The sequence below is a fragment of the Dendrobates tinctorius genome, unplaced genomic scaffold, assembly GCF_039654945.1.
Source record: "Dendrobates tinctorius isolate UK_male_01 unplaced genomic scaffold, ASM3965494v1 ptg000124l, whole genome shotgun sequence".
Classification (NCBI taxonomy): domain Eukaryota; kingdom Metazoa; phylum Chordata; class Amphibia; order Anura; family Dendrobatidae; genus Dendrobates; species Dendrobates tinctorius.
In genome coordinates, this window is record NW_027361792.1 from 5,561,430 (window position 1) to 5,588,062 (window position 26,633).

Sequence of the window (26,633 nt, forward strand, 5' to 3'; positions counted from 1 at the left end):
CCGCTTGGGCTCCCCTCTCGGCGCCTGACACTTCCTTTCACGCTTTCAGTCAGATCCATCCCCCTTACCTCTAGTGTCAGAGCGGCGTCTCCGGAGCGTCACACGGCGCGGACGGTAGGGGCCACAAACTCCACGTACCGCTTCACACACTTCAGGCACGCGTGGAGGCAGCCTCTCCATCAGGCCCCCGGCTGTGTAAATCCCTCCGCTTCCTGCCTTTCGGCCTCATTAGCTCGGTGAGGCGGCAGTGGCGGCGGCGACTCCTCTCTCAACCTCACACCGCGACCAGCGCTCAGGCCCCGTGACCGACACACCGCGGAGACCCTGAAAGGTGGGGAGGGAGGGTGATGGCGGCACAGTCTGAGGGCGAAAGCACCGCCGTGTTTCCGGTGCTCCGGGCGGTGTGATAGTGATGTGTGGAGGGAGAATGGGGACGTGAGGGGGATTATTTTCTCCATCGGCGGATGGACACAACACCATATTTTTGAATTATGAGGTGCGGTGGACGTCCAGTGATCAGTGACCTCTCCTCCAGTGTGTGGGGGCCCTAACACATCCCTTGTTGGGGGGAGGGCCTAGAACAATTATTTTCTTTATAATATAAATTTTGTGTTTTAATTAAATATTATAATTAAATGTTATTAATTTATAAGAGTATTATATATTTCTATATTATAAAAATATGTCTTTAAATGTAAAGATTTTTTTTTTTTTTTTTCATAACTAATTGCAAGTAAACTCTGGTGTCTTTTGTGGCTTATCTGACTTTTATTAATAAATATACTATATATTTTTTTTTTTTAAACTGTTTTTTATGTAAAACTCTGCTCCTAGTAAACTAACTAAATATTATTTAATAAGAAGGGGGTCCTATTAAGCATTGAATCCCCCCCACCTATGTATTTTCTGTGACCGTGAGCTGCCGGGTAGTAACTACTACCGTGCCATCTGGTCCGTGTATTTTCATACAAGGGGTCGGCTGGCTGACAGCTGTCATTCCCGGCTGCCCTGTGCCGTCTATCCTTCGGCCGCTGTCATAAGTTTCTTATATCCTGAAGATTAATAGGATCATTAGAAATCCAACCAGGACATCACCTGGATCTTTGTCCCCTTTGCCATCTAGAGAGAGAGAGGACCCCTCTATACTCGGGCTCGGCCAACTTTAATGTCACTTATATGTGGCTTTAAATTCCCCCCTGACAATAAATGATCACTATGGGTCTGGAAGATCTGGTGACTGAGGGGTGTTGGTCCCCTCCCCCGACTCACATTTAACCAAAAATTTGGCCATGTTGAAAAGGAGCAAAACTCGATAGTTTGTCCACGGAAAACCCTGCTGTGGATTTTGCCTCTGCAGAATGTAGACTGGATGCAAATATGTGATCTCCTTACCGCGACATCTGCCGCAGAATGTGATGCACCGACTGACTGATGATCTGCCCTCGGGGGGGTCGTTTTCATCTTGTGGGTTTTCCAAGTGGAAATCGGGACAATTGATCTGCAGCATTGTCATTCTGTGGCCAACATGGAAGCCGGGGTCACGTGAAGTTTTTTTTTTTTTTTTTGTGGATTTTGAAACAGAATCTTCTTCAAGACCATGTTAAAAAAAACACCCAAAACCTCTGAGGCCAACCACAGATGTCTAGCCTTGTACACACTGGTGGATGGCAGCGCCCTCTACCTCCGCCCACGCTGCGGCTTCTGTTTATGAGCTGGTGCTGAATATAAAGCTATGTGCACACGCTGCAGTTTTGGCCGCTGCGGATCTGCAGCAGTTCTGCAGACAGTGTATAGTAGCATGTTATCCTATGGGTTTTACATTCTGCTGTGCACACGCTGCGGATTTTTAACTGCGGAAAAGCTGCGGTTTTGAATCCGCAGAAAGAAATGACATGTCAATTCTTTTCTGCGGATTCTGTTGCGGTTTACCATCTCCTCTATTGTAGAGGTAATAAACCACTGGCCAATCCGCAGGTAAAACCGCATTTCACTTTACCCGCGGTTCCGCAGATGCCAATCCGCAGCGTGTGCATATAGCCTAAAGCAGACCGGCTTCTGTTTGGCTCTATCTGGTGTCATCCCTACAGATGCGCAGATTTATCCAATGTTGACAGAACCCTGCACTTGGCTTTATCCGTATCTGCGCTCGCACGTTGTTAATGCAATTTTGCTTTTTTTTTTTTTTTTCTGAGTGTGAATGCCACCAAAGGGGTACGTTCGCCTGTTTTTGTCAGGTGGTTCCAAATCTTTAGTAACCTGCTGCAGTGGTTGTATTTGCTGTGATGGATGCTAATCTATCTTTTCCTTTTTCTTCAGATGCCCTCAGCCACAAGCAGCAAGGCTGTGCCGGGCTCCGGCGAGGCAGCAGCGACTGGTACTGGGAACGTACAGAGTGAGGCCATGAAACAGATCCTGGTGGTCCTGGACAAGAAGATCCGTAACCTGGAAAAGAAGAAGGTTTGCACTTTTCATGGCGGAGGCCGCGGTTGTGTATTATTTATGTGCATGATGACTTAGTGGAGTGTTATTTTCAGTTTGTAGTGCCTGGCTGGACCAGATCAGTGCCTGGTGGCCTCTGGGATTTGTGTGCCTGTCACTCGCCCTCCAGGTGGCATAACATAATCCTTGTCGTGTGACTGCAATTCTAACTGCTCTTTGCCTCCTTGGAAATGTCTGTTATTCTCTGGTGCGTCGTGTCTGTTGCACTTTTGCAGCATTTTCAGCCCCTGGATCAGGTTTGCTGCCCTATTGTAGACTCTCGGCCCTATTGTAGACTCTCGGCCATCTCCAATCTGCGCTGGCCTGTGCCTAATAGTCGGGGGCCACAGCGGAGGCTGTAAAAGGAGCCGTATGACGCTTCTATATATGCACTTGCCTACTGGGTTAGACTGGTGTCTGAGGCGCCATTCACACAGCAGCACAACGCCTGCGCTTTAGGGTTTGTACACACTGGGTCCTTGGCTTATGGTTGGCATACAGATGCTAATCTGTGCCTGCCACACGGACGCTTGTATGAGGGGTCTCTGCATGGAGGGTGCTAGGTGCTAATTTTTTTGTCTTGGGCCCCTGACCTGTGTACTGGCCTCTCCTCTACCAGGGTCTCTGGTTGCCCCCTATCCAGGCGTTGCTTTGGACATTCTCCCCTGGAGCAATGATCTTCTTTAATCTGTGGCTCTATGTTGTTGTGAAATTGCCCGGCCATGCTGGGAGTTGTAGTCTTGTACAGGATCTGACACATCCGTATCCACCGTCTTGTGCTGCTGGTTTGTGGTGACCCCCGGGCGTATCGCACCTCGCCCCGTTAGCCGTTGCTGCGTGTTGGTCCTGGATGGGCAGCTTCACCTGCCGCCCATATCGGCTACAATAAAACCTGAGAGCGGAGCGGACGCCCCTGCTGGACCCCCCGATGCTGGCACAGAGAGTGGGATTTCCCCTGCGCTGTTACTGAGCTACAACTCCCAATATTGCACAGATTTCGGCCGATGGGAGTTATGGCAGCTGCTGCCGTCCGCAGGGAAACCTGACAGTAAGAATAAAGTGCAGTTCTGCGTTGCTACCTCCTGGGGCTAATGGCCACTAAAGGGCCTGTCACACTGAGCGAGATCGCTAGCAATATCGCTATAACGTCACTGGTCTTGTGACGTTGCAGCGATATTGCTAGCGATATCACTGTGTGATACTCGCCTCCGACCGGCTCCCCCGCTGCTCCTCGCGCGAGAACGTCCTGGACTGTTTCTCGTCTGCTTCCTGCTGTGGTGACGAGCGATGCGTGGAGCCGGGGGGAGGACGTCTTCATCGCCTCGTCTGACAGGTAAGTAACGACCCCCGACCTCTGCGATGTCGCTGGTGAGATCTGCCTGTGTGGCAGCGCACTAGCGACCACTTAGCGATGTACCAGCGATCCTGACCGCGTCATATCGCTGGTCGGGATCGCTAAGTGTGACAGTACCTTTACTGCACCACCCTGGGGCGGAGCACGGCGTGAGAAAACAGCGTGACAGGTGTCTGTTGCAGCCAATTGCTGGCTGTGGTGATCACATGACCTCTTCTCCATGGAGGCCGGTGATTGGCTGTCGCTGTCATGTGACCTCATCACTCCTACTATGGGGGGGGGATCTTAGACATCATCTGTTTCCTTCTGTCACGTTCCCAGTAAGCCGCCATTAACCCTTAGTTGGCCTCTAGCTCCACCATAATGTTCCCATGCTGTTCCCCCCCCCCCCCCAAAAAAAAAAGCTGGTTTTTAACCCCTTCTAGGGGGGCTTGTAGTTCATAAAGGAAGAGAGGAGTTAAAGCGCCAGGAGTGGCAGAGAGCTGCCGGCGGCACTACAACTCCCGGCATGCCTAGCCGGCGCTGTGAGGCATGCTGGGAGGCCGCACGGCTCTTTGTGTTCCGCAGCTCCCGGGCGCCGCACATGGAGTAGGCCGCGGGGGAAACATGGCGGCTCCCAGTGTCAGGCGCGGAGGGGGAGGAGCGTCCGCGGCCTCATTGTGTCCCGGCCGGATGTGATGCTGACGCCGCGGGTCCCTGGGTGCTCGGCTGAAGAGGGGGGGATACTGGGGACTACAGCTCCCGGCATGCCCCGCGAGTCCGAGCGCGCACGGGGGGTGGGGGTTAATGCCGCACCGAGGTTCCTGGCAACCATGGCGCGTTCACTTTGCGGCAGGAGGGTGGTTGCTAGGGGCGAACGAGGACGTTTAACCCCTTAGTTACCACCAGAGCTTTGGGTGTAAGGAGCAGATGAAGCTTTTTTTCCTTTGTGTGTCTTGGTTTCTGTCAGTGAGTTTTCCGTACGGCAGCCATGATCCTGGCGTCTGTTCCCAATAACAGTGACCCCTTCCCTTCCTTGTAGAGACTCATCTGTCACCAGAAATCCAGGAGAAGTCATATGCAAATCAGGCTGGAGGTGCGCTGGGGGCGGGGCAAAGAGGAGTTCAAGTGCATGGCTGCTCCCCCAGGACTCCCCCTGCCTGATTTGCATAGGTCTCCTCCTGAATATCTTGTCAGACCTTTACAACAAAGGTGTGTAAGGACTGCGGAGATCCCGAGGCTGAGGGGTCTGCGCTGACTCAGCTCCGCGGCTCGTCTCCAGACCTCTAGCACACGGTTTAACCCTTCCTCTTAGGGGTGTGTGTGGGTTTTTTCTTACCCACTGTGGGTGAATATATCTCTGCTTGTTCTATATACTAAATACAATAACCAAGGTATATATGAGCATTTTATATGTAAAATCATAACACACTGGTGCTCAGGTATAGAACAATCATGGATCAGTCGCTGCTATACATTAAACATGAATGTGGAGACCACAAAAATACGACCAAAAGATCCTTTATCATCATATATATATTTCTTTATTAGAAAGGACACAAAAGGACAAGAAGGCGGACATGTGCAAATTGCAGACTAAAGTGCAGGCAGTGCCTAAAGACACCCTGGACCACCACCAGCCACAGAGGAAAGGTAGAAAGATATACAAATCTATTATTCAAGAGGCATTTAGTATATTAAAGGGAAACAGAGGCCAAGATTAAAAGTATATGGCAGAGCTACACCAAAGAAGCCTATATCACCTCAAAAAGAGGTGCCGGATGTAGATGAATGTCTATAATTATGCATATAGAAAGAGCCACCATGTCCTCATGTACTGCCTATAACATATGGTGTGCTCAAATAGACCTCATACCAACTGTTGCCATAAGCCCACATACTAATTAACAGGGAAAGAAATCCTTCACACCAGAGGGCTTGACTATTACCCATCCAAAAGGGGTTAAAAAACCCCAAACCAACATTACCTCAACAAGATCCTCAAATGACCAGGTGGTCTAGGTGTCACCCCAACGCGCGTTTCGGAGCCGTTTGCTCCTTCCTCAGGGGGCAATATATAAATATATATATGATGATAAAGGATCTTTTGGTCGTATTTTTGTGGTCTCCACATTCATGTTTATTGTTCTATATACTGCAGTTCTCCCAGGAAGCCCAGACTGTCGCAAAGCTTCAAAATAGGACCTAGGTGGGATCCGTGCGGGGGTGCGGGCTTCACTAGGCCCCTGGCTGGGTCGCTGTGCACACTCCTTTGTAATGACAGGCGGCAGCGAGCAGAGCTCTGCCCTCAGATCCGGGTGCTGGCATCTGCTGCATGAGGAGGGATCGCAGCTCCTGAGCCCCCCGCACAGACGCACAGTTACGTCCGTTTGCTCTAACGGAATAAAGGGGTCTTCTGGTTGTCACAGGATAGATGACAACGGTTGGAATTGTTGGCGGTCGATCCGCTGGGATCCATGTTGTACACTCGGTTCTGAACCTGCGCTCCATGCAACGCCCGGCTGCAGTCTTGCATTGGGGTGAGGACGGGGAGCACTCAATCCCTTTTTGTTGGACTCTCATTGATTAACCCCTTAGTGACAGGGCCAGTTTTTGTACTTAATGACCGGGCCAATTTTTACAATTCTGACCACTGTCACTTTATGAGGTTATAGCTCTGGAACGCTTCAACTGATTCTGAGATTTATTTATTTATTTATTTATTTTTATTTTTTTTTTGACATATTGTACTTCATGTTAGTGGTAACACTTCTTCGATATGACTTGCGTTTATTCTATGAACAAAATGGAAATTTGGCAAAAAATTGTGACAATTTTTGCATTTTCAAACTGTTCACTTTTGTGCCCTTAAATCAGAGTGGTGTCACACAAAATAGTTAATAAAGAACACTTCCCACACGTCTACTTTACATCAGCACAATTTTGGAAAGGTAATTTTTTTTTTTTTTTTTAGGACGTTATAAGGGTTAAAAGTTGAGACAGCGATTTCTCATTTTTCCAACAAAATTTACGAAAAATTTTTTTTTTTTTTTTTTCTTAGGGACCACCTCACATTTTAAGTGAGTTTGAGGGGTAAATATAACAGAAAATAGCCAAAAGTGCCACCATTCTAAAAACTGCACCCCTCAAGGTGCGCAAAACCACATTCAAGAAGTTTATTAACCCTTCATATGCTTCACAAGAACTAAAGCAATGTTGAAGGAAAAAATGAACATTTTACTCTTTGCACAAGAGTATCAGGAGAAAATGGACCACAATCTGTAGTGCAACTTCTCCTGAGTACACCAATACCCCGTATGTGGGGGAAGGCCACTGTTTGGGCGCATGCAAAATGCATGCAAAATTGGCTGGAGTCTATGGTGGCGCCATGTTGAGTTCTGAGACACCCCCCCCCCATTCTAACTCTTGACCTCAACACACCCCTAATCCCAACCCTAACTTTAGCCCCAACCCGGGTGGGGGGTTAAATGGAAATAACATTTTTTTTTTTTTTTTTTTTCCTTAACTAATGGGGTGATAAAGGGGGGAGGGGGGTCTGATTTACTATTTTTTTTTTTTTTTTTTTTTTTTTCTTCATCCCTGTAATGGACCCTATCACAGTGATCAAAATGAACCAATAGGCAAGGCCTCGTATTCTTGCCGAGTGCCGGCCGAGCTCTGCTGGCGAACTGTGCATGCACCCTCCATTTTCTTCCCAGAAGAAGTCAGCAGCTGGGGGGCTTCACAGGGAGGTTGCAGTGACTCTGGATGGGGGGGGGGGGGGTGCATCAGGGACTTTTTCTCTCTCCTCTGATGTAAAAACCGACCCCAGAGAACATGATTCGGGGCGGTTTTCACTGACTCCGGTGTTGTGATTGCTGTTATTAATGGTATAATGGGGACCACAAGAAAGTCTAATATTCCCATTTAATTTCTCCTTTTGATGTGATCGCACATCAGAGGAGAAAGAAATGGGGTCCCCTGTTCGCAACCCCCAGTGAAGTCCCCTGGGCCTCCGGCATCTTATTCGGGAGAAAATGTCAGGCCGGCAATAGGAAGTTTTTCCTGTTGGTTCAGTTTTGACCCACTGTGATAGACCCCACCACAGTGATCAAAATAAGAAGAAAAAAAAAACTGGTAAATCAAACCCTCTTTACCACCCTGTTGGTAAGATAAAAATAATAAAATTAAAAAAAAAAGTATATTTCCATTAGGGTAGGGTTACAATTGGGTGGCGGAGAGGTGTTCCACTGTTTAGGTACATCAGGGGGTCTCCAAACGCAACATGGTGCCACCATTGATTCTAACCAATTTAGCTTTCAAAAAGTCAAACGGTGCTCCCTCCCTTCTGAGCCTATCATGCGCCCAAACAGTGCAACAAATTTTGTGATCCATTTTCTCCTTACACCTTTGTGAAAATAAAAAAATATTGGTTCCAAAGTAATTTTTTGTGAAAATAGTAAAATGTCCATATTTTTTTTTTTTTTTTTTCTTCCCTTTCACATTACTTTAGTTCTCGTAAAGCACCTGATGGGTTAATAAACTTCTTGAATGTGGTTTTGAGCACCTTGAGGGGTGCGGTTTTTAGAATGATGTCACTTTTGGGTATTTTCTGCTATATAGACCTCTCAAAGTGACTTCAAATGTGAGGTGGTCCCAAAAAAAAAAAAAATAAAAAATAAACTCGCTAGTGAACATTTAACCATTATAACGTCCTAACAAAAAACAATTGTTTCCAAAATTGTACTGATGTAAAGTTGACATGTGGGAAATGTTGTTTATTAACCACTTTGTGTGATATGACTCTTCGATTTAAGGGTGCAAAAATTGTTTGAAAGTGCAAAAATTTCAAATTTTTTTTGCCAAATTTCCTTTTTTTTTTTTTTTTTTTTTTTATTTCTCCTAACCTCACATGTTCTCTTGTATATACTAGACCTGTCATTGTACCCACACAACATGCACTGTATGGAGGACAGTATTGGGTCACACCTCCTCATCATTGAATTCTGGTTTATTACATCTGGCCCCTGATACCAGTGCGATCCTTTAATAGGAACCACCGGTGTAACAAGTCTGTCCATGACGTTTCTTCCTCCGTCATCTGTGAGGGATATTATGTAGAAGTGTAAAGAACAGCAGCAAGTCGGCCACGAAGCAAAGACCCCCATAACGTTACAAAGCGGGGGTCCGGGTGCTGAGGAGCAGAGGGCCAAAAAGTCACCACCGCTCTGCTGTCTCCATGAGACCAGACCTCCTCTGGTATCAGCACAAACACTTGCGTCCCCGCTGGGAGGTTCATGGCCGAGCAGCTGCACACAGACGTACATCACCAAGCACAATGCTGGAGGAGACGTGTTCTGTGCAGTGACGCATCGCACTTCTCTATCTGCGTCTGATGGAGTCTGGGTTTGGTGATTCCAGGAGACTGGCACGGTCATGTACAGGAAAAATTTGGCTAAAGTGATGCAATGTTTAACATTATTGGTCGTGTTCAGTATGGGACCCTCCTGCACACCTATCACCTGCAATTAAAGTCTTGACTGGGCATCCTCTATAATTATAGATTGTCTCTTGCAGGGCAAGTTGGATGACTACCGGGATCGAATGAACAAAGGAGAACGGCTGAATCAGGACCAACTGGTAATTACAGAATGAACCTCTGATTTTTATTTGATAGTGGCGCCATCTGGTTTTTTGCTGCTTCAGCAGAAAGTTGCATTAGGAGTCTTTACGTCTTTTTCTTTTCATTATTCCTTTTTAAGGATGCGGTGGCGAAATATCAAGAGGTTGTAACAAACATGGAATTTGCTCGTGAACTTCAAAAAAGTTTCATGGCCTTGGGCCAAGATGTAAGTAGTTGATACCTCCAGACCCCGCTATTACTTATTTAATTTATTTTTAAGCTTTTTGTCTAGTCTTTAATCACCGCACGTCGAAACTTAGATTTACTAGATGTGACCTCCTCAGCCATTATCTGGGGGCATTTTATCATCCGTGTTCCAGCCCGACTGCAACTTTTTGTGATCCAGTCTGACCGTATCATAGGGTCTGCGATGCTGTTGCTTCAGGTCGGGACTTATGACTGCAATACGGAGGCAAAAATGCATCTGACCCCTCAAGTGGGGATTTATTTTGCCTTCCGGCTTCTTGCAGACTACTTATAGTTTATGGTAATTAGTACACTAACCATTGTAGATTCAAAAAACTCTCAAAAAGACGAGTCGTCGGGAGCAGCTCATGCGTGAAGAAGCGGAACAGAAACGATTAAAAACCGTTCTAGAGCTCCAGTTCATCTTGGATAAGCTCGGAGACGAGGAGGTCCGCAACGACTTGAAGCAAGGCTTAAACGGCGTTCCTATCTTGTCCGAAGAAGAACTTACTGTATTGGATGAGTTTTACAAGCTGGTGGAGCCTGATCGGGACCCAACGATAAGGTAAAAATATACATCGAATGTTGATCACAGGCTAAATGGCCTTAAAGGGTTTCTCAGATACTGATGGCACAGCCCAAGGGTAGGTGTTGTCTAGTTTTCTAGCGGAAAGCTGCTGTGATTTTCAAATCTTGCACAACCCCTTAGGCTATGTTCGCACTAGGCGTTTTTTAATGCTAATTTTCAGCTGCAATTTACAGTATCTGCAAAGTCTGATATTTCAGAAATCTCATACACACCTTGTTTTATAGCCCTGAGTATTTTTTGGTTTGCATGGGTTTTTGTTTTTTTTTGTTTTTTTTTCACAACAGAGCATGTCCCTTATTTCGGCATTTTTTTCACCTATTGAAAGCAATGGGTGGTGAAAAAAAACAAAAAAAAAACACTGAAAAAAATGCAGGTATCAGGTTTTTCAGCAGTATGTGAAACCCATTCCCCCCCGGTTTGCCATCTTGTCTTGGGCACCTGAGATGGCAGTTGGGATTAGTACAGTTGAATTTAAAATTGGTGATGCATATAAAGCAAACATTGGCTGACCAAGGTGTGAGATTGATCAATGCCTGAGCAAATCAATTGCAGATCAAAGTGTGAAAGTTAGTGTCCTACAGACTCAATGCACTGCTAGTGTCTTGGGTAAATTATTTCAGACCAATTCACCTCCCTCAGCTGTTACATTTGTATGTATTTTCATTAACATTCGTCTTGCATTGGTGACCCGTGTTCATGCTTCTGTGGTGAAAGCAAAGCTGAACTTTGAGATCCTGAATAACGCAGCAAAAAAATGCTCCCAAATCTGCATTTGCATTTTTTTCGCTGCTTTTCTGCCAAGATTGCAGGTTTTACTGCAGAAAAAAAAGCCTAGTGTGAACATAGCCTTAGACTCCTATCTGCTAGGCTTTGAGGGTATTCGGAAAGACTAGCTGCTAGGTGTCCAAGGTGAATGTACAGTCAATTTTTCTAGTGGAAAAATTTGTAGTCGTTCTGTAGCTCCAGCATTGCAGATGAGATTTTATTAAATTCTCACTACAAGTTTGAGATCAATTAATGCAGATTTGAGACCTTTGCAATGAAAGGGCGGACATCTGCAGGAATTCTGCACCATCCGAAGTGGCAATGTTGTGTGGACGCAGACAAGACATTGCTAAAAGGGAGCTGGTAAATTGGGGGTGATGGATTCACATAGAAACTCTGGCTCCTGGTTGGGGCTGGATCATGGAACTGTCAAGGCCTTCATCAGCTCCGTACATTTGCATGGTATATTTAGGGTCTAGATGAATGCTGCATATAACGTGTCCTTCTCCCTGTACTGCGGCTGCCATTACTTCAGGTGTGAGTCTGTTGCATTCTGATACCAAATGGGGCAAATCTGAAACCTTTTCTCTTTTTTTATTCATTAGGTTGAATGAGCAGTATGAACAGGCTTCCATTCACTTGTGGGACGTCCTAGAAGGGAAAGACAAGGCCGTGTGTGGAACCACATGTAAGGCTTGTGTAAATCCTATAAGTCGGAGCCTCCTCCAGAAATGTCCATGGGCTGAGCCGCTGCATGATCTGTACCGGAGAGCACCGTCTATAATGCTTGCTGCATTGCCTGTTCTGGCTCTTCCTTAGTCAGCAGTGACCCAGGCTCTGTGCCGGCTTCTGCTCTCTCAGCAGGTTTATTGCTGCTGATGCATACAATGTGACCTCTTTCTAGAAATCTGACTAGAAGCTGCAATAAGTTTGCAAGAACTAGGCCTTCACCTCTGAAACTGATCTGTGACAGGGGGTTCTCAAGTGGTCGCTCGCTTCTGCATCAGGAGACGAGCGACAGTGATGTCGATGCACGTATCGTGCACCCATCTAATCATTTGCCTAGGATGCACGACCGATGCTTGCCAGTCATGCACGCACATGGCAGTCACCTGCTGATAGTCATCCACAAGCGGCATCTGAGCACACCTAACTTCGGGCCCTTCTTGCGTGCCTTCTGAAAGCGAGAGTATTTAGGCTTTCTGTATGTAGGCTGTAATTTCCTTTTTTTATTAAAAGTGTAATTTCCAGCCTAACTGTGGGTCTCGTCACTCCAAACTTGTGGCAGCCATAATGTGGGTAAAGGATTCCGGTTACAATACAGTCATGTAGATTTGCACCTTATAAAATAACAATGTGTAATGAGCAAGATGACTTTGCGTCAGTGTTTCTTGGCCTCAGTTTGCTTATGGAAATGTGACGTTTTTATTCCTTGTGTATTTACGACTGATAAGATCTCGTCTCTTTTGTTCTAGATAAAGTACTGCATGAACTCCTGGATCGAGCTCTTCAGAGTGGATATTTTGATAGCCCCCAGAATCACCAGAATGGGCTCTGCGAGGAGGAGGAAGCCCTTGCAGTGCCGCCTGCAGAAGAACAAGCGCCCGAGCTTGGTATTGTCATGACTTGCTTGTCATTCCCATTCCAGATGCTCTTACTGTAGAGCATTGCTGTACGGTGTTTAATGGGTGCAGATCTCTTGAATAAATGCTTATAAGTGGTTGACTTGTAGAGTATTTAAAGGGTTATTCCCCAACCTGTGGACAGGTGATAGGTTTCTGATCTGTGGGTGTGTAAACTTTGGCATACGCACCACCTCTCAATTTATTCTCTATGGGATTGTACCTGGGGATCTCAATCAGCTCCATAGTGAATGAAACTGGATCACTCAGTGACCACTGAATCCTGACAGTACGTAATGCGCCTACTGTCAAGATTCCTTTGTATTCTGTCCTTTTAATATTTTTTTCAAAGGAGAATCTAGTCGGTGTGCAAACAGGGAGTCCCCACCGCACGGGGAATAGGGACAGTACATGTTGCACACTTAGGCTGTGTGCACACGCTGCGGATTAGGTGCGGATTTTGTAAAACCCGCAGGTCAAAATACCTGCGGATTGCTCTGCGGTTTTTCATCTCCTCAATGGAGGAGATGGCAAACCGCAGGAGAATCCGCAGAAAGAATTGACATGTCAAATCTTTCTGCGGATTGAAAACCGCAGATAATCCGCTCGGAAAATTCCGCACCGTCTGCATTGCGGTTTTTGATTCCCATAGGGAATCATGGTACTGTACACCGCAGTAGAAACTGCTGCGGGTCCGCAGCTGCCAAAACCGCTGCGGAACCGCAGCAAAATCCGCAGCGTGTGCACACGGCCTAACACTTTGTCCGTCTTCAATCACATAGCGTGATCGCAGACTTTTCTTTGGATGATATGTTTTAAAAAGTGACATTGGTGTTCCGTCACTTTTTATTAGGGCGGACATCCTCTGGAGTCCCCACGAAAATTAAGCTGATGTAGCACTTCAACCATCTCTCTGTATATTACTACATGGCGACCATGCAGTCAGTTCCAGGAGGCCCATTGACCACTGAGTAACACCCATTGTTGGCGATCTGTCCCCACTTTGTAGGATGAGACTACCACTGTAATATAACGGTACCGCCACTTTCTTTCCCAACACTATCACAAAATTGCTGCAAAATGGCCTAATATTGAAGTCTTAATCAGCTTTGTGTTTAGTTGTATTTTTCTTTCTCTCTCTCTCTCTATATATATATATATATATATATATATATATATATATATATTATAATTTTATTTTTTCTTCCGCCTAGAACCCGAACCTGTGGAGGAATATGCTGAGCCCACTGAAGTAGAGTCCACCGAGGTAAGGCATTTTTCACGGAGATTCTCAGACCAGTAGTAGGTCAGCGCTGCGGGAAGAGCAGTCTCATGTCACAGCTTATTGGGGAGAAAAAAATTGCCAGACTGGCTAAAACTACAGCTGTTGGATAACTTGCAGTACATCCACCCTTCTTTACAACACTAGCGATAACATTTGTGCTGACGTCTGCACAACTGAGAATGCTGTCCTGGACAATGGGTCCTACAGGTCAGGTGGGGGTGAAATATTATCCTGCTGGAGATATCGGCTCCATGGTTTCATTAAATGAAACCACCTTAAAGGGGTTGGTCTGATCGCTGGTGTTCAAACTGCTCGGACTCTAAGCAACTGGATCCCAGAGTCCCCCATATAAATGGACGTGCCGGTTCTGTGACTTTAGATGGAGTACAGCTCAGATTTTTTTTTTCGGCAGCATGAGGATGAGGCTTTACAATGTGCTGCTACTGTAAAACACTGGTTTTCTTGCATGCAGTTCTGTGGTGGAACATTCGCGGCGTCCCCATACAGGCATGATCATATACAGAATCTCATGACTCCTGTAAGGTTTTGCTTTGTTTTTGTCTTGTGAATTAAAACAGTGGAGTAAAGTTATCAGTCACTTGTGTTTGGTGAAAGTTCTTCTATCCTTGGAACTGTGGGCGAGGGCTTGTCTGATGCTTTTTTTGTTGCGATTTTTCTGGGTGGGTTTAGACTTTTTTTTTTTTTTTTCCCCTCCTGTCCACGGACAGACTATGTAGTTTGCTTGTGGAGCCATCTTTCCTTTTATATCCTACAGTTTGTGAACAGACAGTTCATGGCAGAAAGCCAGTTCAGCAGTGAGAAGGAACAAGTTGATGACTGGACAGTAGAAACTGTAGAAGTAAGTGCAACTATTAACTCAATCATCAAAGCTTTCAAAAGTATTTAGTGGTTTGTTTTTTTTTCTTTTTTTCTTTTTTTTGTTGTTTCCCTCTGATTTTTTTTTTTTTTTTTTTTTATGCAACCCACTCACTATTAACCCCTACACCAGACAAAAACCACCAGCACACAGGCAACCTGCCAAGTCCACAGAACAAATGCACTAACCTGTGGCATGGGCAGGAAAGCATCTTTGCCTATGTGCTGGTGTTTTTTGTGTAACTTAGTTGTGTGTTTGGTTTTTTTTTTTTTTTTTTTTTTTGTTTTGTTTTTTTTTTAACCCCTACACCACCATGCAATCTTCCAGTTTTTGCTTTTTTTTTTTTTTTCTTCTCCCCTTCTTCCCAGAGCCATAAGTTTTTCTTATTCTTCAGTCAATATGGCCGTGCAAGGGATTTTTGCTGAATGAGTTGTACTTTTGAATGACACCATTGCTATTTACCTTGTTCACTTTATGGTAAAACTGACCTGCCATTAGAATTCTCCTGGTCACTACAAGTTCATAGATGCCAAACATGTATAGCTTTTTATTTATTTATTTTTTTTTTTAAATCAAGTGGTGAAAAAAGAATACAGAGTTTGTAAGGGAAAAGAAATGGCACCATTTTCCAGGAACAGTAGCGTTGACTATTTTTTTTTTTTTTTTTTTAAACTCTGGCACTGTGTGGAGGGGAGATATATATATTCTCTAATTTTTTTTCTTGTGTGCCAAACTGACATTTTTGATACCATCTTGGAGCAAATATAATTTTTTTTTTTTTTTTTAATCGCATTTTATTGCAATGTTGCTGCGGGCCTTTTTTAGTTTTGTCATTATGCCATTTACTAATCGGATTACTTTATTTTACATTTTGATAGATTAGATATTTCTGAGCGCACCGATAACAAACGTGAGTTTTCTTAATTCTATTTTTGAATGGGACAGAAGGGGGTTGATTTGAACTTTTTTGTTTATTTTTTTTTTTTTTTTGTTTTACCTGCTTCAATAGTTCCCTTAAGAGATCTGAAGCTGTGAAATTCTGAAGCTCTACTAAATGTAGCATAAATTCATAATGAGATTCTTTGCAGACCCCCAGATGTCATGATAACCCATTGGTGCCATGTGATCACGTGACAGAGGTGTTGATGGGAGCAAATCAGTTGTCATGTGCTGGAAAAAATGTGGGCTCAGCGCTGTAACAACATCAAAGGCGGGGGACGACCTATGATGTACCTGTACGTCATGGGCCGTAAAGGGGTTAAAATGCAACTTGGTATATTTTTTTCACAAATGCATCTGCACATTATAAGCCCCTGGATTCCTGAGTGTACACGACACGCTGCACGTTAATGTGGCAGGCTTAATTTAAAGTAAATGGGTGTTAGGTTTTTTCTTTTTGGGATACTTTATTTTACTAGACCATGATCAGCTTTATTTCTGCAGTTAATAACATTTGTCCCTTTTAAATTTTAAAGGTTTTAAACTCACTCCAGCAACAGCAGGCTGCATCCCCTCCGAATCCTGAGACCCTCCCACTAAATGTTATCCCTCAAGTTCAGCCTGATCCCATTGTCCGAAGGCAAAGGGTTCAGGACCTGATGGCCCAAATGCAAGGTCCATACAATTTCATGCAGGTTGGTAAGAAGACACCTTCTCCTTTCACCTTCCCACACATCACTTATATTGGACACTTGCATCCTCCTGTCTTCATAGGACTCTATGTTGGACTTTGACAACCAACCGATTGACCCGGCCATTGTGTCTGCACAACCCATGAATCCAGCTCAGAGCCTGGATCTGCCACAGATGGTTTGTCAGCCAGGTATTACAGGTCAGTACTTCTTACAGTCATCAAAAAACATTCAATATGTCCGGGGACATAAATGTACAAGTGTGTAAATAAACCTTTATTTCTTATTCTAGTTCACCCTGAGACCAGACTATCCCAACCCAGCCAAGTCCCAGATAGCACACAGGTGGGATACAGTTAATAGTGTTTAAAGTGCACCTTCTGTAGAAAATATGGTACAGGGCATTAATGCGTAGCGCTGCAGATTCTCCTCCTAAATGGCAAGTGCAGACCAGAATCAGTCTGTCCTCTTCTGTGCACAAGGAGAAGCCTCCTGGCTGACTCTTGTAGTGCAGTCAGGAGGTCCATGCTGCCATTTAATAGAATCTGCAGTGCACCCTCCTAAAAATGCCCACAAACCAGTGTAATGGACAGGAGCACGGCCCACAGATTCAGCGGCGTCCCTCATCCCTCCACGGCGGGACAGCCGTATTTATATGTTTAGTTTTGATGGCTAAGGAGTTCATTAGAACCATATATTAATATGAACATCCTCTTGCTGCTTTTTGGAGGTCCCAATGGTATCTTCCACTAATGAAGGCTACGCCAGTTCTGCACAGATGTACCAATCGTCTCATCCCACAGAACAGAGGTCCCCAAAAGATGCATTGGAGCAAATTCAGGTAGCATCCACCCACTGTAGATCATCCAAATGCCCCCCCACCCTACCAGGATCATTCTCTGTATCGGCATGTCTTGCTTACAGGCATCGCTATCCTTAAGTACAGATCCAACACAGACTTCCTCATCGCTTCCTGCTGCTTCCCAACCTCAGGTGTTTCAGACTGGGTCCAACAAGCCACTGCACAGCAGTGGTATCAATGTGAATGCTGCTCCATTCCAGTCCATGCAGACTGTAAGTCATTATGATGGGAGGGGATTGATGGCTTGGATCATTCCTTCCGCTCCTTGATCCAAAAGTCTACAATGCTTTGTGTGTTTTGTGTTTTGTTCCTCCACATCTTTTAGGTATTTAATATGAATGCTCCTGTCCCTCCTGTGAATGAGGCAGAAACTATGAAACAGAACCAGTACCAAGCTGGTTACAGTCAAGCTTTTCCTGGCCAGCCGCATCAAGTGGATCAACCTGATCTTCAACAAGAGCAGCTACAAACAGGTAACGGCTCAGGTGAATGGAGATGTAAAGCTGTACGTGCACAGATTTGCAGGCTATAAGGCAGACAGTGATGCTCACTGCTCTTCCTTCGCTTGTTGTAGTGGTAAACCCTTACCATGCCGCATCGGACCAGTCTCACCAAGCCTCTGCTGGGCATCAGCAGGCACAACAGCAAAACGCTGGATTCCCTCGCAACAGTCAACCCTTCTACAACAACCGAGGGATGCCCCGTGGCGGACAGCGTGGCAGCAGAGGCTTGATGAATGGCTACAGAGGGCCATCTAATGGTTTCAGAGGTATGTATGGAAACAACCTCTTTTCAGAGGTGTATTGATCCTCGAATGATGCTATGGTGCATTCGGTATCTAGAAATGTCAGACCCAGAACCACTCTAGGAGAGAAAAGTGCAAATAGGGTCTTATAGCTGCGTTGGAAGAAAACAAATTCTCAAGACTTCACTGCATTCAGACAGACAACATTCGCTTTCAAATCTGCCCTCACCTCTGCTAAACAGGCCTACTTCACAACCCTCGTAGCTTCCCTATCTTACAACCCCAAACAGTTATTCAAAGCTTAACCCCCTCCTCTTCCCACCACTGCCCCCTCCAACCTCCCTTATCTCTGCTGAGGACTTTGCCACACACCTCAAAATAAGATCAACCAAACAAGGCAAGTCTTCATTGTTCAACCACCACGACCAATGCCCAAACCCCATAACCTCCCTCTCCAACATCACTGAAGGGGAGCTTAATTGTTTCCTCTCCAAATCACACCTCACAACCTGTGCATTCGACCCCATCCCACCTCCTCCCTAACCTCACCACAGTTCTTATCCAATCCCTAACCTACCTCTTCAACCTATCACTAACATCCAGTACCTTCCCTTCTGCTTTCAAACATGCTACAATCACGCCTAGCCTTAAAAAGCCAACCCTCGACCCAACCGCTATGTCCAGCTATCGCCCAATATCACTGCTCCCATTCACTTCCAAACTCCTGGAGCAGCACGTCCACGCTGAACTTTTCCTCCCACGTCTCATCTAACTTGCTCTGACAATCTAAAATCTGGTTTCCGCCCCCATCACTCCACTGAGACAGCCTTGACCAAAATTCCTAACTATCTACTTACAGCCAAAGCAAATGGACAATACTCTACACCTGTTCCTAGATCTGCTTTCGACACAGTTGACCACTGTCTCCTACTACAGATCCTCTCCTCCTTCGGCATCAGAGACCTTACCCTAGCCTGGATCTCCTCATACCTCTCCAACCGCACATTCAGCGTCTCCCACTCCCACACTACCTCCTTGTCCCACCCTCTCTATTGAAGTCCCCCAAGGCTATGTTCTAGGACCCCTACTCTTCTCAATCTATACACTTGACCTGGGACAACTTATAAAGCCCCACAGATTCCAGTACTTCTTTTATGCTGATGACTCTCAGATCTAACTCTCTGGCCCAGACTTCTTCACCTCTCTGCTGTCCAGAATCCCCGAGTGTCTATCAGCCATATCCTCCTTCTCCGTTCGCTTCCTCAAACATAATGTGGACAAATTTGAACTCTCCATCTTTCCTCCATCTCACAGATCTTCCTTTCCTAATCTATCACAATTAACGACATCATGCTTTCCCCCGTACTGGAAGTCCGTTGCCTCGGAGTAACCCTTGACTCTGCCCTGTCCTTCAAACTGCACATCCAAGCTTTCTACCTCCTGTCGCCTCCAGCTCAAATATTTCCAGAATCTGTCCTTTCCTCAACCCTCAATCTATTAAAATATTTGTGCATGCCCTCATCTCCCCCCTTGACTACTGCAACATCCTTTTCTGTGGCCTGCCTGCTACCACCCTCGCACCTCTCCAGTCCATCCTTAACTCTGCTGCCCAATTCATCTCTCTCCTCTGCTTCTCCCCTCTGCAAATCTCTTCACTGGTTCCCATTTCCTCAGCGTATCCAGTTCAAATTACTAATACTGACCTATAAGGCCATCTATAACCTGTCTCCCCCATATGTCTCTTAACTAATCTCCCGATATATCTTTTATCACGTAATCTCCGGTCCTCCTTCTCTTCTCCACTTATTTGCTCCTCACCCAACCGCCTCCAAGACTTCTCCCGAATAGCCCCCATCCTCTGGAATTCCCTGCCTCAACATGTCTGACTAGCAACCACATTCAGATCCTTCAGACGGAACCTGAAAGCCTACAGCCTGCAATGATCCCCGCTACCGCCTCACCATCACTAGAGCTGTTGCAACCCCCCCAACCTACTGTCTCCTTCCCCACCATCCTGTAGAATGTAAGCCCGAAAGGGCAGGGTCCTCTCCCCTCTGTATCAGTCTGTGATTGTTAGTTTGTTTACTATAAGTGATATCTGTAATTTGTATGTAACCCCTTATCTACAGCACCATGGAACCAATGGTGCTATATAAATAAGTTTCAGAATTAATTTCAGTTTGCACTCGCCTAGTATTCCACAATGCAAAGACATATAAGACTCATCAGAGCCTACAGCTACCGCAGATCCACAGGTCAAACCATTGACCGATTCAGAGTATCAGAAGAAGTGGCTATTGCCCGTGCTGCTGTTATATAGATGCAGACATTCAAATCTGGTGACAAGAGACAATCACATGTCAGAAGCATTACAATGAAACACTTCAAAGTGCGCTGGATGATTTTGCACCCGCTATAAATGGAACACAAAACACAGACGGCGACAACCCTGGCACACCCTGCAAACACATTTCCTGCAGCGGTGCTCCAGGTGCGCCGAACGTCTGTGGAGAAAATCCAATCTACACGAAGATTTCATCCATTATAAGTTTATGCTTAGAACATACAACACTGCCCTTCACCTCTCCAAACAAACCTATTTCAACACCCTCATCACCTCACTGTCCAATAACCCGAAACGTCTGACACTTTTCATTCTCTACTCAACCCAAGAGCACAGGCCCCTACCACGGAGCTCCGAGCTGACGATCTGGCCAATTACTTCAAAGAAAAAATTGACCAGATTCGACAGGAAATGATCTCCCAATCATCTCATACCATGCACTGTCCTCCCTCCCCCACTGCATCTAGCTCACTCTCTGATTTCGAACCAGTCACAGAAGTAAGCAGGCTCCTTGCATCTTCTCGCCCAACCACTTGCGCCAGTGACCCATTTCCGTCGCATCTCCTCCAGTCCCTTTCCCCTGCTGTCACCCCTCACCTAACTAAAATATTTAACCTCTCTCTTCTGGTATCTTTCCCTCATTTAAGCATGCCATCATACATCCACTACTTAAAAAAAAAAATCTCTTGACCAAAACTGTGCCGCTAACTATAGACCTGTCTCTAATCTTCCCTTCATCTCTAAACTCCTGGATCGCCTGGTCCACTCCTGTCTTATCCGCTATCTCTTTGATAACTCTCTTATCGACCCTCTCCAATCCGGTTTCCGCTCTTTACACTCTACTGAAACTGCGCTCACTAAAGTCTCTAATCTACTAACAGCTAAATCAAATGGTCATTACTCCATGCTAATTCTCTTGGATCTCTCTGCAGCATTCGACACTGTGGATCATCAGCTCCTCCTCACTATGCTCCGTTCCATTGGCCTTAAGGACACCGTTCTCTCCTGGTTCTCCTCCTATCTCTCCGACCGCTCCTTTACTGTATCTTTTGCTGGCTCCTCCTCTCACCTTCCCCTTACTGTTGGGGTTCCTCAAGGATCAGTTCTAGGCCCCCTCCTCTTCTCCTTGTACACTGCCCCTATTGGTCAAACAATCAGTAGATTTGGTTTCCAGTACCATCTCAATGCTGCTGACACCCAATTATACGCTTCTTCTCCTGACATCACGCCAGCCTTTCTAGAAAACACCAGCGATTGTTTAAACACTGTGTCTAACATCATGTCCTCACTATATCTGAAACTGAACCTGTCAAAGACTGAACTCCTTGTGCTTCCTCCCACTACTAATGTACCTATACCCGACATTGCCATTTCTGTGTGTGGTTCCACTATTACTCCCCAGCAACATGCCCGCTGTCTTGGGGTCATACTTGACTCCGAGCTTTCCTTTGCCCCCCACATTCGATCGCTGGCTCGCTCTTGTCATCTGCACCTCAAAACATTTCTAGAAATCGACCTTTTCTTACTTTTGACTTTGCAAAAACTCTTACTGTTTCTCTTATTCATTCTCGTCTCGACTATTGTAACTCTCTTCTAATCTGTCTCCCTCTTACCAAACTCTCCCCTCTCCAATCTGTCTTGAATGCTGCAGCCAGGATCATATTCCTCACCAATAGTTACACCGACGCCTCTACCTTGTGCCAGTCATTACACTGACTACCCATCCACTCCAGAATTCAGTATAAACTTATTACCCTCACCCACAAAGCCCTCCATAGCTCAGCACCACCTTACATCTCCTCCATTGTTTCAGTATACCACCCTACCCACGCCCTCCGTTCTGCTGATGACCTGAGGTTAGCATCCTCAATCAGAATCTCCCTCTCCCGTCTCCAAGACTTTACACGTGCCGCGCCAATTCTTTGGAATGCACTTCCCAGGTCAATACAAGTAGTCCCCAATCCCCACAATTTTAAGCGAGCCCTGAAAACGCATTTATTCAGACTGGCCTACCGCCTCAACACATTAACCTAATCTATCCCTGTGTGGCACAGCCAAAAGTTTTACCATAACCAGGTTCCCTGCATCATGTTCCCACATGCTTTATGCATCCATTAGCCCTCTGTCTGTACTGTTAACACACTTAACATTATGGCTGGTCCATACAATCAGGGCAACTGTTACCACCCACCTTTCGTGTCTCCCCTTTTGCCTCATAGATTGTAAGCTTGTGAGCAGGGCCCTCACTCCTCTTGGTATCTGTTATGATCTATGTGATTGTTATGCTGTAATGTCTATTGTCCAAGTCCCCTCTGAATTGTAAAGTGCTGCGGAATATGTCGGCGCTATAGAAATAATATTTATTATAGAAAAGTGTTGGCGTTTGACATTGTTCTGACATGTGATTGTCTCTTGGCGCCAGATTTGAATGTGCATCTATATAAACGCAGCATGGGTAATATCCATGTCTCCTGAGACTGAACTAAAATGCTGTGGATTTTATCGGTGGCTTTTTGCATGTAAAATCCATAGCCGAACTCACCAGCAGGCAAAGCTGATGAGACTTTGCAGATTTCATTCACATGCACAGAAATTTTCTGCTTTTTATGTGCAAAACTTGCAGCATTGTGTGGATTTTCAGCACCACCGTTATTGGAGCAGCAGGGTGATATCTGCGGTGAATCCTTGTGTGGCGTTTGCTTTCTCTACTCTCCGGAGCTTTAGGGCAGGATTCACACACAATTATGCTCGCTTGTTATAGATTTGCATTTAACCTTTCGGCTTTCGCACCAACAGGAGGTTATGATGGCTACCGCCCTGCCTTCTCCAACACTCCAAACAGCGGTTATTCACAGCCCCAGTTCACTTCTCCCCGGGATTATACCAACAACTATCAGCGGGTAAGTGCAGATTCCTAAGTATATATGTCTGGTCAGGAGACCTGCGGCCAACAGTCCGTACCCGTACTGTGGCACGTGGATGTATGAATCCGGCCTGCATGTTTATGTTGTACTTTACGTTTTTCATTTCTACTTCAACTTACACGTTCACATGTAGCAGATCTGGTGCAGCTTATTTGGAGCAGAACGTACCTACTTTCCAAAGAATTCCATATAAAGAATTGACATCTTGTAAATGTTAAAAATCCACATCACGTGTCTATTTCGGGGCAGAATTGCTTTGCTGTCTCCTTAGCTGATGCTTTATTACTCTGGTAGTTTTTCCACACAGACTTCAATGTACCTTTAAAATGCAACGTTTCAAGGCTGATATCACACAAGTGTCAGAAATTCTACTTTTCCTAATAGGAACAGGGAAAAAAATGGGATGTCACTTGGACACAAATGACACCTCAAGATCCCTATTCACTATAATGGGATTTGTTGAGGTGTTTTTTTTTTTTTTTGTTTTTTTTTTTTTGGGTGTCCAGCTTTACGTGAAAGTAAATCGCAGAATCTTCTCCTCCCCCCCCCCCCCCCCCTCCCAAAAATGAAGTAACATTTTAAAAGATCCCTTCTAGAGACTGTGCGACTCGGTTTGCAAGACCCGATCTGTTGACTACATCAGTGATCTGTGGCCCCTAGATGGGAGCCCTGAGAACCCCTTTCTTTCGTGCATGAATCTTTCGATTAGCCAGTATGGCGCAATGTCATGCCAGGTCAGAAGAGCTGCAGATGCCGTCAGGAAGGAGGTGGTTTTTCGGGCGGCCATCGATTACTGACAAGGCTGGCGGGATCGCGTCCTGCGAATCGAGCCCTAAACTCTAATAGGGTCAAAGTCAATGGTACAATTTTTACCACCGCTCACAGGTGAGCAAAGGAATCTCCGCTTTAGGGAAGAGCCAGACGGCCGTATAACTCAGGCGAGGATCGCAACACAGAGCTCAGACTGGCTGGCGGCTCTCCCGACTTGAGCGTGAAAGCGTGTTTCTGTGCACCCGTCATTCTCTTGTCAGGAGAGCCGCCAGCCAGTCCGAGCACTACGTTGCGATCCTAATCTGAACTATATGGCCGTTTGACACTTCCTTTAGCCTAGTATTTGTGTCAGGCTGGAATGTAGTGGAGTGCCAGAAGCAATGGAAGAAACAAATTTTGCATAGTAGGAAAGGTTTCTGTAGAAAATTAAGTGAAAGATGCGTCTTCATAACTTGTCACCTGCATTATACCCCGATGACACTGACCCCCGCTGTAACTTTCTCCTTTTTAGGATGGCTACCAACAAAACTTTAAACGTGGCAATGGACAAGGAGGTCCTCGGGGCGCCCCTCGAGGTAATTCTCAAGCGATGCACTCCTAATAGAGCTTCCAGCTGTCACGGTTGCAAGCCTGAGGAGCAGAAGGAAACTTTTATCCCCCTACAATAACATGCCTAGATAACGTCGGCCACCACAAGTCTCCCACCGCATCTAGTGTGAGGTGTAGTAACTCTAAAGCCCGCTCGGGTGCTGAGCGAGACGTTCTGCTTTTTTTGTATAGGATCCATTGAAATCCACTGAGCATCAAGTTAGCACTCGGTTAAACACAAACTTTGCCTTTTGCTAGAGTGACTTGGCTTTTTTTCTTTTTTTCTTGTTTTTAACAATCTCTCCTGAAAACTTGAAGTTTTAACTTAATTTTTTTTCTTCAACTTTTACTATTTTTTTTTTTTTTTTTTCCCCAACTAAAAATGGGGCTGTGTACATTCATATTTTTTTTTTTTTTTATCTTTTGCAAGCAAAAACTAAATAAAACTTGTTTTTACCCCTGCTATTACAATTCTCCCTCCCCAAATTAAAATTTCAAACTTGTGAATTGTTGCTTGAGTTTCAAATAAAGTTGTGTTAACGTCAACTGCAGAGTTCATTGTGGTCTGGTTTATTGAGCTCTGCTGTACTGCAGCACATCGTCCTCATGTCATCTGCCTTCTACAACGCATCTGCAAACCTCCATACAAACTTATTACATCTGCAGAAATCATCGCCTCGGCAGATCCTTTCGGAGGGGGGGGGTGGTTAACTGGTGCGCCACAACTGCTTAAATGATATGGACAACCGCAGACAAACTTTTTTTTTTTTTTTTTTTTTTTTTTCCCCCCCCCCCTCTAGCAACCTTCCACGACAGCATAGGAGGTTGTCTCCACGCCCTAATGGGGCACAGGAAGTACGAGAGGTTAAAAGGTCCCACCCACCTCCCTCTCACCAGTGTCTTTCCTGTCCCCCATGGGGCATGGAGAGGTTCGGTATGCTGTGTGGCCGGCTGCTGCAGCGTACCTGGGATCCTAAGCTGGGCAGTGGTGGTCGGTGGCGCTGCCTCCCCTCCTCCAGACTGCTCCCGTCTTCTTAGAATTCGGGACCGTTCCTGGCCCACACGCACTCTCCCAGGGGGAGTAAAGCGGGCCAGTGATCCCCGACCGGAGGCCTCCCGCAGCTCTCCGGTCTCCCCTCCTCCTGCTGTACGGTGACCCGGAAGTGACGTCATGCACGGTCACTTCCGGGGTATGTCTGACAACTTCCTATCTTGGCAGCCCCCATTCAGCTGCCGGCGCGTGGACCTCGCCAGCACCAGCTGTGCCTGCTCCAGGACCCAGGGAGGAGGGGGGGAAAAATGAGAAACTGTGCTGAGGGCGGGGTTAACCCCTTATTAACCCGCCGGAAGACGCCGACAGGTAAGACTAAATCCCCTGTCAGCATAGACGGTTCTTCCTGCCCTGCGTCTGCAGAGCCCAGCGCTGCCCCAGTGAGTGTTACCTGGGGTGGGTCCTAGTGGTGCGGTCCTGGGATAGAGGTCCTCAAAATACTTCTCCCCCTTTTTTTTTTTTTTTTTTTTTTTTTTTTTTTTTTTTGAGAAAAGTCTGCCCACAAAAGCACCAATACCACCAGCAAGTCAGCCAATTGTGCCATATGCAGTTCAAAACTTCCCTCAAATTGGGTGAAAAAACTGTCAGGCTTGCACGGACAGGGTGGTCAGGGCTGAGCACCCGTCACTAATTGACGAAATCCACAGCCTGGTTACTCATCAGGTCCAGACCTCTTTGGCTGCCCTGTCTGCCCCACCACCACCACCTCCGATTGTAGGCTCCCCATCCCCAAAAAAAATGGAAAATACAAATGGAGGACTCGGAATCTGAATCGGAGAGGTCATATAATTCAGGCTCCAAGAGTTGGGAACAACCGGGAACTTCTAAATCAGCCGGAACTAGGAGATACCTCCTTTCTACGGAATATGTGGAGGAGCTGGTCAGTGCTGTGCGGGCCA

General features: G+C 45.9%; 1 protein-coding gene across 2 annotated transcripts; it reads left to right on the forward strand.

Moving 5' to 3' along the window:
- On the forward strand, positions 1-25,234 carry CAPRIN1 (cell cycle associated protein 1). 2 transcript variants are annotated; one of them, XM_073541786.1, is made up of 18 exons: positions 1-114; positions 2,317-2,457; positions 9,389-9,451; positions 9,574-9,660; positions 10,007-10,245; positions 11,640-11,722; positions 12,510-12,647; positions 13,871-13,923; positions 14,717-14,800; positions 16,294-16,452; positions 16,532-16,649; positions 16,742-16,794; positions 17,180-17,290; positions 17,374-17,523; positions 17,637-17,784; positions 17,886-18,080; positions 23,197-23,300; positions 24,607-25,234. In XM_073541786.1, the coding sequence occupies exons 2-18, from the start codon at positions 2,317-2,319 to the stop codon at positions 24,694-24,696; spliced, it is 2,016 nt and encodes a 671-aa protein (XP_073397887.1). In that variant the 5' UTR covers positions 1-114; the 3' UTR covers positions 24,697-25,234. The 2 variants fall into 2 exon arrangements, with proteins under 2 accessions (XP_073397887.1, XP_073397886.1); XM_073541785.1 differs by lacking the exon at positions 1-114 and adding an exon at positions 142-331.
- Positions 25,235-26,633: the final 1,399 nt, after the last annotated feature.